Raw genomic sequence first — 17,149 nt, forward strand, 5'->3', positions numbered from 1 at the left:
TGAAACTCTTCAAATAAACCATTCCTCTGCAGATGATCTGTTAGCTGTTTGACAGCTACTCTTTCAAGGATTTTGGAAATGAAAGGAAGGTTGGAGATTGGCCTATAATTAGATGAGACTGCTGGGTCTAGAGATGTTTTTTGAGTAAAGGTTTAACTACAGCCAGCTTGAAGGCCTGTGGTACATAGCCGATTATTAGAGATAGGTTGATCATATTTAAGATCGAAGAATTAATTAATGGCAGGACTTCTTTGAGCAGATTTGTAGGAATGGGGTCTAAAAGACACATTGATGGTTTGGAGGAAGTAATTATTGAAGTTAACTAAGATCAATTGGCGGAAAAGACTCTAAATTAATATCAATGGTACTAAAGGTAGCTGTAGATAATATTACATCTGTGAGATGATTATGAGTGAATTTCTTTCAAATTGCTAAAGGCATTGAAGATGACAACAGTGGGTGAATTATATTCTTAAGGTTATTTACAGCACTTCCAGGAAGACATCTACTGTGATAAAGTCTACTCCCCAAAGCTGTGTAATCCATTATTGTAAATGTAAATGTTATCAGGAAATGATCAGACAGGAGAGGGTTTTCAGGAAACACTGTTAAATGTTCAGTTTCTATGCCATATGTTAAAACAAGATCTAGAGTGTGATTAAAGTGGTGGGTGGGTTCTTTTACATTTTGAATGAAGCCAATTGAGTCTAATAACAGATTAAATGCAGTGCTGAGGCTGTCATTTTAACATCCATTTACGTGGATGTTAAAATCACCCACAATAATTATTTTATCTGAGCTCAGAACTAAATCAGATAAAAAGTCTGAGAAATCAGACAGAAACTCTGTGTAAGGCCCAGGTGGACGATAGATGATAACAAGTAAGACTGGTTTCTGAGTTTCACAGCTGGGTTGGACAAGGCTAAGCATCAGGCTTTCAGATGAATTAAAAGTCTGTCTTTGTCTTTCATTAATTAATAGGCTGGTGTGAAAAATTGCTCCCACACCGCCCCCTCGGCCTGTGCTTCGAGATTTCTGGTAGTTAGAATGACTCGGGGGTGTTGATTCATTTAAACTAACGTAATCATCCTGCTGCAACCAGGTTTCTGTAAGGCAGAGTAAATCAATTTGTTGATCAATTATTAAGTCATGTACTAACAGAGACTTGGAGGAGAGAGACCTAATATTTAATAATCCACATTTCTGTCATGGTCCTGGGTCGGTGACCCAGCGCTTTTAGTTATCATTTTCTAGTTTATGATGATGATGATTATTATTGTTTGAGTTCTGTGTGTTATATTTGGTCTGCCTTTGAGTCTGTCTCTGTCTATGGTGTCACCCCATCTGTTTGTGAATCTGTCTGTTTAGTTCAATGTCTTGTCTGGTTCCATGTGTCTGAGTTTCCTGTTTTATTGTGAAGGTTTGTGTCATATGTGAGTGTGCTCAGTTTACGTTTCCCCTGTCTCGTCAGCTGTGATTTCTCCCAGGTGTGTTCCCCTCCTGTCTCTCATCCCTTGATTACTGCCGTCTGTGTATTTAAGCCCTGTGTTTCTCTGTGTCAGTGTCGCGTCGTACCCTCAACTAGCTGTGTGTTCTGCTTCTATGTTCCTAGTGTTTGGTCTCCTGCTCCAGTTTAGTGTTTCTTTCCAGTGTTTCAGTCCTTGGTTCCTCTGTTCTGACTTTTGGTTTTCTTTTGGTGAGTTTAGTTTGTACGAGGTTTTTCCCAGCAATAAAGCTGCGCCTTAAGTTTCACTTCCGTGTCTGAGTTCTGCATTTTGGGTCCACCACTCCTGCTTGCCTGCCACACAGCGATTCATGACAGAACGACGCGACCAGTATGGATCCAGCAGACTCACTGAGGAAGCGCAGCTCAGCCTTTGACGGGACCCGGCTAGCGCTTGGAGGGCCTCCGTGCTGCCGTTCCTCACTAGCTGCTTACCCTTCGGTCCACTCACCTGCTTCTTCCCCCCGGATGCCCCGGTCTCACAGAAAACGCTCCCGCCGGTCCCGGGAGGATTACTATGAGACCGCGAGCAACCAGCTTACACCAGCTCAAGCTTTCTACAAGATGTTAGGGATCATTATAGTGCCACCCGACTCACCCAGCGTTTCCACTTCACAGCAGGAGCAGCCACAGCCGAGTCATTCCTTGTCACATTCTGCCAGTGCTGCTTCCTCTTCTACTTGGAAGCGGCAAACGTGCCGCCAGCACTCACGGCTCCGGCAGGAGCCTGGGACTCTTCTCGACCAACCGCCTAGGGTGAGTGACAAAGTCCCCCTACATTCGCCTTCTGTGTCGAGGGATAAACGTACCGTTTCCCCCGAGGCCGCTAACGTCAGCTTCATGAACTCTAGATCTTCTGTTCCTCCTGTTCCAGAAAATGACAGTATTCATTTTGAGAGCGATCGTTTCCACTTTGGTTCAAAAGACTGTGCTTCTGATGCTCCTTCGGACCCAGGAGTTAAGACTGTTTCATCTGGAACTGTTTGTTCTGGGGCTATGTCAGCTCTGTTAGCCGCCCGGCCCGAAGCTCTGTTAGCCGCCCGGCCCGAAGCTCTGTTAGCCGCCCGGCCCGAAGCTCTGTTAGCCGCCCGGCCCGAAGCTCTGTTAGCCGCCCGGCCCGAAGCTCAGTCGCCACCTCCACCACATTCAGCCTCGCTTCCCATAGCACAGTCACATCCACAGCCTGACTTACTACAAACCTTATTTCAATCCTTAGCCCAGTCAATAGCTCAGTTGGTAGAGGAATCATCAGCCTTATCGTCAGCTCGGTTTCCAACTTCACAACCATCATTTTCCCGACCTTTTCTTCAGTTGCCCTCAGCTCAGCCACCTATACAGCCATCATCTTCACCTACACCTCCGGTTCAGCAAGCTATGTCTATCCAACCCTTACAGAACTGTTCCACAACCTTGAATCCTAATCAGAGAGACAAACCAAACAATATTGTTATCAGTCCTCAAAAGCTGGCCAGTTCTGAGACTGAGATTCACTCCAGGGCCTCCCCAGAGGCTGGGTTTCAGCCCCCAGCAGACTCTGGACCCCTGGCGGTTAAGAAGCCAGCTGAGGACCGCACCCGGCCGTTGCTGCCTGAGCAGACTCAATGCTCTGTGCAGCTGCAGTCTGCCATGTGTTTGCCAGAGGCCCGTGTGCCTGGTTCTGTTCTGTCCCTGCCAGAAGCCCGTGTGCCTGGTTCTGTTCTGTCCCTGCCAGAAGCCCGTGTGCCTGGTTCTGTTCTGTCCCTGCCAGAAGCCCGTGTGCCTGGTTCTGTTCTGTCCCTGCCAGAGGCCTGTGTGCCTTCTGGTTCCGATCTGTGCCTGCCAGAGGCCTGTGTGCCTGCTGGTTCTGTTCTGTCCCTGCCAGGGGCCCGTGTGCCTTCTGGTTCCGATCTGTGCCTGCCAGAGGCCCGTGTGCCTGCTGGTTTTGTCCTGTGTGTTCCAGGGGCCCCTGTGCCCACTGGTCCTGAGACTGTTTTCGCTGGAGGGCCCGAGGAGCCCGTCCAGCCTCCTGCTTCGCCAGCTGGGGGGACCGAGGAGCCCGTCCAGCCTCCTGCTTTGCCAGCTGGGGGGCCCAAGGAGCCCGTCCAGCCACCAGCCGCATCCACAGTTTCATCCACACTGCCTGCTGCAGCGCCTCCGTCTCCGGCTTCCACGCCGCCGCCAGCTGCAGCCTCTGTGTCTTCATCCTCGCCAGCTGCAGCCTCTGTGTCTCCACCCACGCCGTCGCCGGGTCCAGCTTCAGGTCCACCCACGCCGTCGCCGGGTCGAGCTCCAGCATCCTCATCGGCATCGCCTGGTCCGGCTCCAGCATCCTCATCGGCATCGCCTGGTCCGGCTCCAGCATCCTCATCGGCATCGCCTGGTCCGGCTCCAGCATCCTCATCGGCATCGCCTGGTCCAGCTTCTGCTTCGGCCTCGCCTGGTCCAGCCTCCGCATCCTCATCAGCCTCGCCTGGTCCAGCCTCCGCATCCTCATCAGCCTCGCCTGGTCCAGCCTCCGCATCCTCATCAGCCTCATTAGCGTCGCCTGGTCCAACTTCAGCTTCAGCATCGGCATCGCCTGGTCCAACTTCAGCGTCCTCATCAGCTTCGTCTGGTCCAGCCTCCGCTTCGCCTGGGGCTGCAGGGGCCACGCAGCCTTCAGGTCCCCTACTACCGCCTCCACATCGTCGGTCATCTGCCAGGCCACTTGTTGGGCATCTCCGCCACCGTGGACGCCCTCCTGAACACCTTCCTAAACGCCGCCACTGCCTTCCGCGTGGCCGGCCCCCGGACCTGCATCCGCGCCGCCGTTGCCGCCCGCACGGTCGGCCCCCGGAACTGTTTCCACGCCACTGCCTACTGCGTGGTCGGCCTCCGGAACTGAACTGTTTTGGCCTCCTGTGCTGTCGGCCCCCTGAACTTGGCCATCTGGGCCTTTTTGGACTCTGTCCCTCCGTCCTGGGCCCCCTCCGCCCGCCCTGGTCGGGTGCTTTTCTTTTTTGGTTTTGGTCCGTTTTTGTGTTTCTGCTGGGCTGTCTGGAGCCAGCCCTTGAGGGGGGGGGGTACTGTCATGGTCCTGGGTCGGTGACCCAGCGCTTTTAGTTATCATTTTCTAGTTTATGATGATGATGATTATTATTGTTTGAGTTCTGTGTGTTATATTTGGTCTGCCTTTGAGTCTGTCTCTGTCTATGGTGTCACCCCATCTGTTTGTGAATCTGTCTGTTTAGTTCAATGTCTTGTCTGGTTCCATGTGTCTGAGTTTCCTGTTTTATTGTGAAGGTTTGTGTCATATGTGAGTGTGCTCAGTTTACGTTTCCCCTGTCTCGTCAGCTGTGATTTCTCCCAGGTGTGTTCCCCTCCTGTCTCTCATCCCTTGATTACTGCCGTCTGTGTATTTAAGCCCTGTGTTTCTCTGTGTCAGTGTCGCGTCGTACCCTCAACTAGCTGTGTGTTCTGCTTCTATGTTCCTAGTGTTTGGTCTCCTGCTCCAGTTTAGTGTTTCTTTCCAGTGTTTCAGTCCTTGGTTCCTCTGTTCTGACTTTTGGTTTTCTTTTGGTGAGTTTAGTTTGTACGAGGTTTTTCCCAGCAATAAAGCTGCGCCTTAAGTTTCACTTCCGTGTCTGAGTTCTGCATTTTGGGTCCACCACTCCTGCTTGCCTGCCACACAGCGATTCATGACAATTTCACTGTTTTACTCTTTGGTTCAGTGCGGATCTTGTATTGTTCTTTCTTTGTGATTTTTTTTTTTTTATGTTTGAGTCACTTTTTGCTGGTTTTTAGTTTGTTCTTTGTCTGTTTGGGAGCTGACACAGTCTCTATGGAGATGGGGTTTTGGGGGTTTTGGAGGAGAGGAGCTGCAGAGAGGCACCACTCAGACAGCCAGCAATTTAAGGAGAGCATGCAACTAAACATGTTACTCCTGGTCTGATTGGGGAGGGGACCAGAGAAAACTACAAAGTCCCACATTGTTTTGCCAAAGTTACACACCGATTCAATATTGATTTTAATGACCTCTGACCTCTAACCAGCTGTCATTACATGAATTATAATTTTACTGAATTTAAGTTTACCCTTAGCCAGCAGTTTTAAATTTCCCTCAATGTCGCCTGCTCTGGCCCCTAGAAGACGATTGACTATGGTTGCTGGTGTCTCTACCCATGTCTCAGATCAGAATTGAAAAGTACATGTCATATCAAGTACAAATGGATTGTTCAGTTATGATTGTACATAAAATCATGTGTTTTTAATGAAAGAGTTGTGCTATACATCTATTAATACAGCAATAATGTATGTCCATCTGCAATATTTATCTTTAAAAACATTTAAAATAAAAAAAACTCTGCTGCTACTGTAGGACCATTTCATCATATACACTTTTTTTCAATTTAAATATAATAAATGTAAGAAAATTTTGTGGCTCCAACACTGTGGTTGAATGACACAAATTAAAGTATGATACGATTTTGTTTCACAGTCTCAGCTCTATAACACTTCCTGTTTCATCATTTAAATCTGGTAACCAACACACAACAACAGAAAAGATTTGGCCCTGTTTCAATATCCTTGATGAAAGAAGGCAAATTAAAGTGCTCTTTGATATTTGGGCACTTTTTCTAAATGGAAAAAAAAAACAGTTTCAGACCTGGTACAGCAGGTACAAGTCAGCATCGGCGTAACTTTGTGCTGAACACTGGTGGGGTCAAGTTCTCTGTATAAATAAATTGGGTAAATTCCCAGATGATTAAACATGCAACTATTTTGCTGGTAAGACCTGAAATGAGTAAAAAAAAAAAAATCAACGGCCTATTTATGCAAGATCATTCATAATTTTATGGGGGGTTATATTGGTTGGGTCTGATTATTGGGGGGGGGGGGGGGGGGGGTCATAACCCCCCTAACCCCTGGAAACTACGCCCCTGCAACTCAGTGACTGATTTGTCAAGTTTTTCTTTTTCTGGTAGCATGAGACAGTCCGCTAAATCCAGGTTGTACAGGTTGTACTCCAGGATGGCGTATTCATATGTACTGCTGCAAGAAGGTTTTTTGTGTGTTGCACCACAATTACAAGAATGTGGTAGAGGTACCAAGAGCAGTGCTGTTGCACGAGGGGAGCAGGACAGGGATGTAGAAGGGCATCAATTCAGCCACAAGATCAGTATCTTTTGTGTGAGTAGAAAAGGATCATACACTGCAAGAGTCCCTCCAGCAGGCAACTCGTGCGCATATTTCTGACCAAACTGTCAGAAACAGACTCCGTGAGGGTTGCATAAGTTCGCAACACCCCTCAGTGGGACCTGAGGTCACACTGTGCAAATCGATGGGCATTCTCCAGAAAACATGAGAACTAACAGCTCCACCACTGGTGCCCCATTCTTGTCACAGATGAAAGCAAGTTTGGACAAATTTTTGGAATCAGGGGAAGTCTGACAGCAAGGCACTTCACCTCTTTTGAACCTTTGCAGGGATTTATCTTGAAATGGCATCTGCTGAATTAGATATATTTTTAAAAAATTAAGTAAAAAAATTGGGGAAGTGAGACTTGCAAGCTGCTGTCCAATATGTACACTGGTAATACGCCTTATTTTTGTGTAGCCCTTGATGATGGGCTATTTTTTGGGTAACTTTTTAGGATTTTCATTCTCACTGAAACAGCTATGACAGTAATGATTTTTGAACATCCTCAACATGTTTATGGTACAAACTCTTGGCACTAAAAAGTCATAAAATCAATATTATTTGCAGGCAGCTAAAAAAGTAACTGCATCACTTCTTTAGCTTCAGCTCAGTCTCTTCTTAAAATCATGAGTTTGAAGAGTATGTTTAATAGCTTATTAATGAGCTTTTATTCACCTACACGTCTGTTAAATATATACAGTCTGATTGCTCATAAAGATTTAGTGGAGTAAAGCCAGTGTGGTATACTGGTACAGAGCTTGAGTTTGTAGTACTGCTCACTGCTCTGACTCTGATTGGTCCTTTTTTCCTCCTTCAGAATTAGATATTATTGTTATAACTACAACAATTTTACAATCCTCCAGCTTCCACGGTGCTTATCTCAACATAAACATTTATACTAGTTGCTCTTGTAAGGTCCATTTGTTCTTCTTCACCTGGTTCAAACTATAAATGGCTAATTTTCCTCCTCAAAAATGATTATTATAATTATTGCATAAATGATTCCCTTGTTACTTCCTATAGGATCTCCATCCAAGCGTCATCAGTGGCCTCTCAAAGAAGAGATTTGACAGTTAGCTATTATGGACATTGCCCTTCCTACACTACTTGTCTCAGTATTAAATTGATATACAAAATCTGATTGGTTGCAGAAGAAATATGTGTGGTTAAGTTTGAATGTGAGGAGCTCAAAATTACTTCTGCTGCGGTTTTCAATAATTAGTTGTAAGGACAGAAACATGGCACTGAGCAAAACAAGCCTCTGTAAAAAAAACAAACCCAAAAAAACAATAATGTTTGTGTGAAAAGCCTTGTTTAGTCCTCCTGAAATAATTGAAGCCAGATATAATGAGTATCACAGCTAATGTGTACTGCAGGTGTTATTCTTTCAGTGTCAGCCCGACTACGCTAAAGGTTAAGCTGTTACAATTTAGGAAGGGGGCTCATGCTGATGTTTCGGTGATTTATTCCAACAATAACAGGCAGTTTAATTTTGTAGTGTTTCTCTGCTAATGTGAAAACAGTCTAACTTCATCTGCGATCTCAGTAAGCACATTCTTAATCAATGTATGGCTTCCATCCCTAGTTTCCCCGTATTCAACTTAATATTGAATTCAATAAATTATGGCCCACATTGCAGGATGAGAGAGCAAGGTGCAGGGGATTTTGTAAAAGATGCCTTTCTGGTGATTGACAGGTATGCATTATATAAATGTGCAGTGTCCCTCGGTTTCTCAGTCTTATTTACCTCTTGCTCATGACATGTAGTTTCAAAACACCCAGATGGTGATGGCTAAAGCCTTTAAAACTAACTAATGGGTGATGTCACAGGAGCCACATCAGAAACTATCTTGGAATTCCTCCTCTTTTCCTCCTGCCTGACAGCTTCTTCTTCAGCCACCTTTGTCCAAACCATCTCAGCCATGTCTCTTTAACTTTGTCTCCAAACTGCTGAAGGTGACACCTTTGTCATTCACTGTGTTTTCTGGAGACACATCTTTGACCAAACAGAATGCGATCGTGTTTGGTCAGATAGATGGATAAACAGACTTTACAGGCTCGCTTTTCTGGATGTCCGAGTTAATGTTGGAGGATTCACACATCACAGTTTTTCTTATACCTCGTGCTTTATTGATACTGAAGTTTGCTCTTGATTAGCATCACTTGCACTAAATCTGAAGCAAACAACAGATGATCTGCACCTTCTGTGTCAAAATTTTGAATTTAGTTGTGATCTGTCTTTTAATGTAGTATTTCTCATCCAGACTAATCCCGGAAACGTCAAGCTGTGATTCAGCTGTGATTGGCACTTGCGCGCCCATGGCTGATTTAGTGAACACTTGATTTGTTTTTGCTTTGCGTTTTAAGTGATGGAGCATTCATTTGAAATATCAGAGAGAGAGAGAAGTACAACAGTGAGCCATCTGTAAAACATGGTGGAGGCTTTGTCATGGTTTGGCACTGAATTTCACTCAGTGGTGTTGGGGATGTTGTTAAAATGAATGGAATTATAAACATATGAAAGTACTGTCAGATTTTCATCCACCATTCAATACCATTTGGAAAGCATTTGATTGGTAAACGGCTTCATTTTTCACCGTGACAATGATCTCAAACACATGTGAAAGCAGTGAAAGCATACCTACTGTCAGTCAATGATTGGCCTCCTAAGAGCCTGGACCTCAACTTTAGTGATACAATGGGATCATTTGATATTGAATTAAACAATATCAACATTTAAAGAAGAGCTTTGGATCTCCTTTAAGAATTAAATTCAAAATCTTGCTCCTAACATACAAGGTCTTGAATAATCAGGGCCCGTCTTATCTTAATGACCTTGTAGTACCATATCACCCCATTAGAGCACTTCGCTCTCACACTGCAGGCTTACTTGTTTTTCCTAGAGTATTTAAAAGTAGAATGGGAGGCAGAGCCTTCAGTTTTCAGGCTCCTCTTCTAAAGAAACAGCTTCCAGTTTGGATTCAGGAGACAGACACTATCTCTACTTTTACAATTAGGCTTCAAACTTTCCGTTTTGCTGGGTTGGGCTGGATCAGGTGACCCTGAATCCTCCCTTAGATACACCGCAATAGGTGTGAGCTTCTGGGGGATTCCCATGATGCATTGAGTATTTCTTCTTCAGTCACCTTTCTCACTCACTATGTGTCAATAGACTCTGCACTGAATCATATCTGTTATTAATCTCTGGCTCTCTTCCACAGCATGTCTTTTATCCTTTCTTCCTTCTCTCTCCCCAACCGGTCGCAGCAGACGGCCGCCCCTCCCTGAGCCTGGTTCTGCAGGAGGTTTCTTCCTGTTAAAAGGGAGTTTTTCCTTCCCACTGTCACCAAAGTGCTTGCTCATAGGGGATCATATGATTGTTGGGTTTTTCACTGTATGTATTATAGTAGGGTGTACCTTACAATATAAAGTGCCTTGAGGTGACTGTTGTTGTGATTTAGCACTGTATAAATAAAATTGAATTGAATGGCATAGCAGGCTGGAGAACTTCTCCTGAAGAGTATGTGAAGAAATGACAAGAGTGGTGCCTAAGAGAGTTCTCTTTGTGTCTCTCTCTGTGTTGGAGAATAAATGTGGTCATAGCAAATATTGCTTTGAAGCTTATATAAATTCCTTTCTCTTTAAAATCCTTTCCCAATTTCCTAGCAAACTATAAACAGATAAAGGGTGATTGAAGACTTGTGCACATACTGTATATAGAGAGAAATGCAAACGAAAGATAAATCAGAAAATGGGGCATGTAATGGGGGCAGCATGGGGTGTCAGTATGCCCCATCAAGACATTTTTCTAACCAAAGATGTTGGTGGTTCACTGAGAGTATTTTGGCTAAACGTGAATGACTTCATCATGGGTTACTGACTTTCAAGATTGTTAGAACTGTGCAAACTCTGTCTTTTTTTTCATAATAAAACTTAATTTATTTTTACTAATTATGACTGAAGTCTTGGTCATTTACCCACAGTTTTTTAAAAAAAATCACTCACTAAAAAGAAGAGATTAAATCAAATAACAAAGTATATATTGATTAATAATACATTCATTAATATCTGTCATTAAGGTCCATCAGATTTGTAAAGTGCTCCTGCACATTTCTATTCCTTCTTCTGGTTAACTCCCAGCCCACTCCTCTACCCTCCTGTTGTGCAGTCTAATCACCTGATGTACAAAAGCCTTTCTGTGGAGAAGCCCTGAGACAGCAGTGAATGTACTGAATGTACTCCTCCTCTGTGTGTATGAAGGCAGAGTGCAGAGGATGGGTGGTATTGTCCATAATTGACCTAAATCTGGACAGTGTTGTCTGCACTGCCTCCACAGGGTCCAGCCTGTCTTTTGGGTTTTTTATTCAGCTGGTGTATGTTCCTCTTGTTAATACTGCTCCCCCAGCAGACAGCAAAATAGAGAAGCATGGTAGAAACCATCAACTGATAAAGCATTTGTAGCAGCTTTACTCAAAGTAAAGCCTGGGCTGTTTCCTTCCTGTAGACAAGGTTAGTCTTAAGAGTTCAGTCCTGTTTATTGTCAAACAGGAGTCCTAGCTACTTATAGGACGTGACTGTTTTAAAAGCCAGCAGCTACACGCTAGTGATGTGCGGATCGATCCTGAAATATCGATTCCTCCGATACCAACCATTTATGTTCTAGAATCGATTCTCACATTAAAATATCGATATTTTAGTAATTTAGAGTAAATTTGTAGTTTATCATTAACAGGAACACAGTGGAAAGAAACTATATCATTCGGATTGTCTACATTCAAAGGAACTACTTTCTCTTCCGCCTTTCATAGTCATGTGCGAAATACGGCTGCATAAATGTCTCGCAGCCGCTGGCGCGCGCACTCACAACAATGGCTGAGCTTAGTTGGAGTCATGTGCAGACTTATTTTACCTCCACAAACAGTTGAGACGTGGTTTGCGATACATGTGGCAAAAAAGTGCTCCAAGAGTGAGGTGTTTGTGGCCATACTAGGGAGACATTCAAAAGGGCTGTTGGGGGGGGCCTTTGCCCACACCACTTCCAGCCCGAGATTCCCTCAGAGCAATGGTGAGGCTGAAAGAGCAGTGAGAACAGTAAAGAGCTTTCCACAGAAAGAAGGAGACCCATATCTCCCTCTCATGGCATATCGCACCACTTGCCAATGGACATAGCCCTGCAGAGCTTCTGATGGGGAGGAAACTTTGTACCACAGTTCCCATACTTCCATCCTGCCTCAACCCAGGCTGGACAAACATCACTAAACTGAGAGAGAGAGAGAAGGGAAGGCGAGAGAAAAACAGTGGAAATGGTTTAACAACAGACACAGAGCACAAGACCTCACTGGACTACACCCAGGAGATCAAGTCTGGATCACAGACATGAAAACAAATGGGACTATATCAGGCAGAGCAGATACACCACGGTCTTACCTTGTTGAGACCCCGAGGGGGCTTCTACGTCGAAACAGGAGCCATCTCATCAAACTTAAAGGGACCAAGACTGAACCAACTGAACAACAAATCCCTGTCCTGCCAGAGAACAGCAGCCGCCCTGTTTCAAACCAGGTTCAGCAGTCTCTTACACCACCAAGTAACCAGACTACTGAAAGAAATAGTAAATGGACTGATTCTTATATAGCGCTTTTCTACTCTCCTGGAGTACTCAAAGCGCTCTATACAACATGCCTCATTCACCCATTCACACAAGCACTTCTAAACACAAGTGCAACTAATAAACATTCACACACATTCACACTCTGATGAACGCATCGGAGGGCAATTTGGGGTTAATATCTTGCCCAAGGATATTTGGCATGCAGCCAGGAATCAAACCACCAGCCTTCCAATCAGTAGCTACCGTACCGTTTGCTGTCACATTTTATTTGTAGTGTGAACAAGCAGACAAAAACATCGGATTTGATCAAAAAATCGGAATTGAGCATTAAGACCTGCAGTGTGAACGTAGCCAAAGAGAGCCAGGGACAACAACGTCACATTAGAAAGGTATAGTAATCATCCACAACTATTTTCAGTTGCGGATGATAAAGGATTCAGAAACTTTATTCATGCAGGCCTATATAACAAAGAATGTGCATCTTCTTTTTGTTTTCATATTTTAATTTATATTTAATTGTGTTGTGGTTTGCAGTGTTTTGTGTTGTTTCACTTTAAATTTGTTTAAAAGGAAAAGCTAAAAATTTAAATAGTTAAAAGTTTAAAATGTAACTAGTTGGTTTTTGTATTATATGATTTATTTATTACATTTTATGTGGAGTGAATAAATAATAGTATATTTACAGTGGCCCCTAGAGACAAAGCACGTACAAACCCCAAAACATGTAAAAACTCCAAAGCACGTACAAAACACAACAGAAGTGCTCCAGGATGCTAGGGGCAGTGATGAGCTTTTGTTACCTAGTGGCTACACAAGCCAGGAAGTACCAACGACCGGATTTGGTGTGTGGTAGTAACAGGTAAATGAACTTTTTTTTAAAATTATCATTATTATTATTTGAATATATATGAGTGCTTATGTATAAATACACAAACAATACACATATGCTTTCAGTTGCATAATTTAAGCGATCCAGGTAGCTGTTTTGGAAGTTCAGTTGACGCTAGAAATGTGTTTTGGAGTTTGTATGTGCTTTGTTTCTAGGGGCCACCGTATATATTCAGTGTTGGGAAGGTTACTTTTAAAATGTATTCCACTACAGATTACAGATTACATGCCCCAAAATGTATTTTGTAACGTATTCCATTACGTTACTCAATGAGAGTAATGTATTCTGAATACTTTGGATTACTTAATATATTATCATGCTTTTTACAACTACATGAATGTACTATTGCTGTGTGATTTATTACTATTACGGAAGGTCCGCGGCTCCGAACCGTAGTAAAGGGACCTCTGGCTAATACTCGGTTCGAGTTGGGCTCATAGCCGAAAACTAGCTTTACTTTGTTGTCTGGGTCAACTTTTCTAGCCAGAGACAGAGAGAGGCGTTGAAAGGCTGCTCCACCGGAACTTATTGTTTCGGAGGAAAACACGAACACAGCGTACAGTCGAGCCTTAATAGCTTACTTACAACTGGGCTCGTCAGGCACTCTTCTTGGCTGCAGTGTTTATTATTATATTTACATGCTTCCAGCTCCCGTTTCTGCTCGATGACAGCTTGTACTTTTCCACTCTCCTTCTTCTTCCTCCTCGCTCACAGACACATAACGTGTCGCAGTCCATTCTCCTTGCAGCACGGACTACACTGCCCACGAGGCTACATTCTTTAGGGCTATGCCTGTAGCATTCTGCCTATTAGCTTAGCACAACAACAACAACAACAAAAAGGCCTCTCTCACCCAGGAAACACACAGTCGCAGAGAGAGCGTCACCCTGTAACCACGGCAACCGTAACGCTGCCGCCCCGCCTGGAACAACGGCACATAACTGTCAAACAAAACCCAAACAGTCCTGACCCGCAACAATATGAAGCAGGAAAATACCACCGTGTAATCCATTTATTTCAACAAAGTAACTGTATTCTAAATACCACCGTTTTAAACGGTAACTGTAACGGAATACAGTTACTCATATTTTGTATTTTAAATACGTAATGGCGGTACATGTATTCCGTTACTCCCCAACACTGTATATATTTATATATAAACATGTATAAATAAGCACAGCAGGAAGGTCACAGGTCCGAGGAGGAAAATTATCACACAGGAGAGGGAATTACTCACAAGTCACAAAACACTTAAGCACAGATTCACGGGAGCTGAGAGGATCACTAACGTGTCTCGCACCAACAGTGGACAGGCAATGACAGCTCATTGCGAACAGGTGTGTGGGGCCAATGGCGGGAGCCCGCAGTGAGCTCCGCCCAGGCAGAGAGGAGAGAGAGGGAGAGAAAGAATACAAAACACATGTAGCCTTGCGGGGCCGGCAACTCTGGGTGTCAGTTGTCTGCCTCATAACCCTTAATTCCACTGAAAATCACTTGTAGTGTGTTTTTATGCGTTTGCTGTTTGTTTTTTATCTGAGCCAACCATTACACTATAGTGCCCATACACTGTGGCCCTTTCCCCATTTGTACCTAATGGAAAAGGGGCTTTATATACTGCATATCTACAAGGATTGTTTAATATTTCCACTGATTCCATGAACATATTTCTACATGCTTTGATACATAACTAGTAATAAGCTTCCAAGATCAGCCTTTTGCACGTGCCATACACCTTTTCATCTCTAAGGATTTCCCTAATTTCTTCAGTTACCAGGAAATATTTACAGTTCATTTAGCTTCATTCGTGTAGCTTTAAAAGGCATTCCATTTACATAACACCACGCTTACATAACACTGCGTTATCTCGAGTTAAATGTGACTGCAGACAGGAGCTTGGTGTCAGCTTGTCATACAGCTGCTGGTGGTGGTTTGGTGGGCCAGTCCCTGAGTGCAGTAATCTTTCTGTGCATGCATGACTTAGTTCAAGCTCTTCTATTAAAGTACAGTGGCACTAAAGTCTTCAGGTCTTTGATACATGCTGGTTGTTTTCTGTAAAGCGTACAGATACAGTGAGGTTCATAATTTTTTTTCATCATCTTTGATGGATTTTCTTTCCCTGTTCCTTAAGGACGTGTCTTTTAGGCTGTCTAGCCCGGATAAATTCGAAAACTGCGTTTTGTGTTTGGTTCTTTGCTAAGTTGTCTGTTATATGTTATCAAAACACTTGTTCGTTTTTTTTTTAGTTTAGCTTGAATTATTCATAAGTCAGTAAAAAAAAGAAGCTCAAAAACAATATTTTTGAAAAACCTTCAGAAAACCTGGAGAACCACTTTAAAAATTACAAAAAGTCTGGAAGTCTGACTAATTTGAAGCAAAATATAAATAAACAAGAGTCGGGGCAAGACTTTTGGTATGTGTTTCTTACGTGCTAAGTAAATGGACTGATTCTTATATAGCACTTCTCTCCCAGAGTACTCAAAATGCTTATACATGTCATTTTCACTCTTTTGCATCTATGATTTTAAGTGTTTGCTACCTAAAATTGACACACATTCATATGCCCATGGATGCATCGGATTCGCAGACTAGAGGGAGCCAGGGATTGAACCACCAACCTTTCAAACAATAGATGACATGCTCTACCTCTGGAGCTACAGTCACGCCATAAGCTGTTCTTGCATTTTAGTGTCATTTCTGCTAAACTATTCTCTTCTTTCATTATTTGATACTGTCCTGTATTGTATCCTGCTCCTTCATAAGTTGTAATCATGTGTTGTCTTTTAGATTAACACATTTATTTAACTAGGCCCGTGTGCTCACATGCTTGATTTTTTTTTTCTTTTCTGCCTGACCCGTTTGGTTCTTTTGCCATCAGAATTATTGTCTAAAGGCGAGGAAAGATGCCCAACGGATTTACTTTACCAAATTGACCATCCCAGCCTTGCCATAATGGTCTATTTGATTCATCTTTTTTTATTTTTTTATTTAATTTTTACTTGCTAGATACGGGACAGACTTGAATGAGGAAAAGAAAAGGGAGAAAGGAAGAGGGGGGAAAAACAGTGGAGAAGAGGGACGGGGATAAAGAGCAAAAAAAAAAACCAAAAACCAACTAAATAAGTACATGCTTGATTTCTGCAGTAGGATGAGTTGCAGCTTTTTGTTCTCTCTTTAAAACTTATAATAAGAAGTTTTGGAATAGCAAATTTTGCTGGTTCACATTTTCACAGTTCTTTATGGCATGACTAAATCTTGTATTTATGTGTGGCTAGCAAGGAGCCTAATGCCATAAAACAACAAAATGAAAATGTCAACGTTATTTGGATGCAAACACATTCCCTCTCAAGTAATCTAGTGTTGCAAAATGATTAAATACTAAAAATATTTGTAGAACTGCTACTTTGGCACCATACCTCATAACATTTTATCATTTGTAAATTGTTTTTATCATTTGGTTGTGGTTGTGGAGTTGATGGTTAACACCAAGGAGTAATCAGCAATGGTGTGGAAAGAACAAAATAAATGATGACATAAAAGACATAGTTTGTTTAATGTTTTGTGGTCATAAGGGATTAACTGGAAAACTTGACACTGGAAATACTATAGTGAACTTTATTTTTCCTCTGTATATCTTGGGTAGTTAACTGACAGCGGTACTGTCAGTCAGCTGTCAGTTGCAAGTGTATCAAGTATATCAGGGTTAGTGTGCCTTCTAATTGGTAATTAGCAGGTCGTTGCTGGCAGAAATATATGCCTAAAGAGCCCAAATCTAAATCAAAATATTACTGAAGGTGTTTCAGAGGGCTGACTAACAAAACAAAAACATCTCCATTTAGTATTGATTGCTGCAGCATGGCCAGGAATAGCAGAGGGAACATATTAACATTTACACACTGTTCTATTGCCAAAAGCATTATTCATTACTCTCTATGACAGCATTCTAGCTGGTATTGTTTACACCTCATGAGTGTGACTGTCTGTCAGTGCA

The 17,149-nt window shown here is 43.1% G+C and overlaps 1 protein-coding gene across 1 annotated transcript; it reads right to left on the reverse strand.

The window, feature by feature from the left end:
- Positions 1-2,877: 2,877 nt before the first annotated feature.
- LOC147318419 (uncharacterized) lies at positions 2,878-4,178 on the reverse strand. Its single transcript, XM_086310144.1, has 3 exons — positions 3,693-4,178; positions 3,264-3,563; positions 2,878-3,161 (listed from the first exon to the last, which is right to left on the reverse strand). The coding sequence occupies exons 1-3, from the start codon at positions 4,176-4,178 to the stop codon at positions 3,054-3,056; spliced, it is 894 nt and encodes a 297-aa protein (XP_086166270.1). The 3' UTR covers positions 2,878-3,053.
- Positions 4,179-17,149: the final 12,971 nt, after the last annotated feature.

The sequence above is a fragment of the Aulonocara sp. 'chitande type north' Nkhata Bay genome, linkage group LG11 (assembly GCF_057382095.1).
Source record: "Aulonocara sp. 'chitande type north' Nkhata Bay isolate Kocher_YH1m ecotype deep benthic linkage group LG11, A_spYH_male_GT1.1, whole genome shotgun sequence".
Lineage (NCBI taxonomy): Eukaryota > Metazoa > Chordata > Actinopteri > Cichliformes > Cichlidae > Aulonocara > Aulonocara sp. 'chitande type north' Nkhata Bay.

Coding starts and splice junctions, on each gene's coding strand:
- LOC147318419 (XM_086310144.1), bottom strand. CDS start 4,178: ATGACCGACGATGTGGAGGCGGTAGTAGGGGACCTGAAGGCTGCGTGG. Junction 3,564..3,692: donor AGACACAGAGGCTGCAGCTG/GCGAGGATGAAG, acceptor TGGGCCCCCCAG/CTGGCAAAGCAGGAGGCTGG. Junction 3,162..3,263: donor CAGGGACAGAACAGAACCAG/GCACACGGGCTT, acceptor GGGACAGAACAG/AACCAGGCACACGGGCCTCT.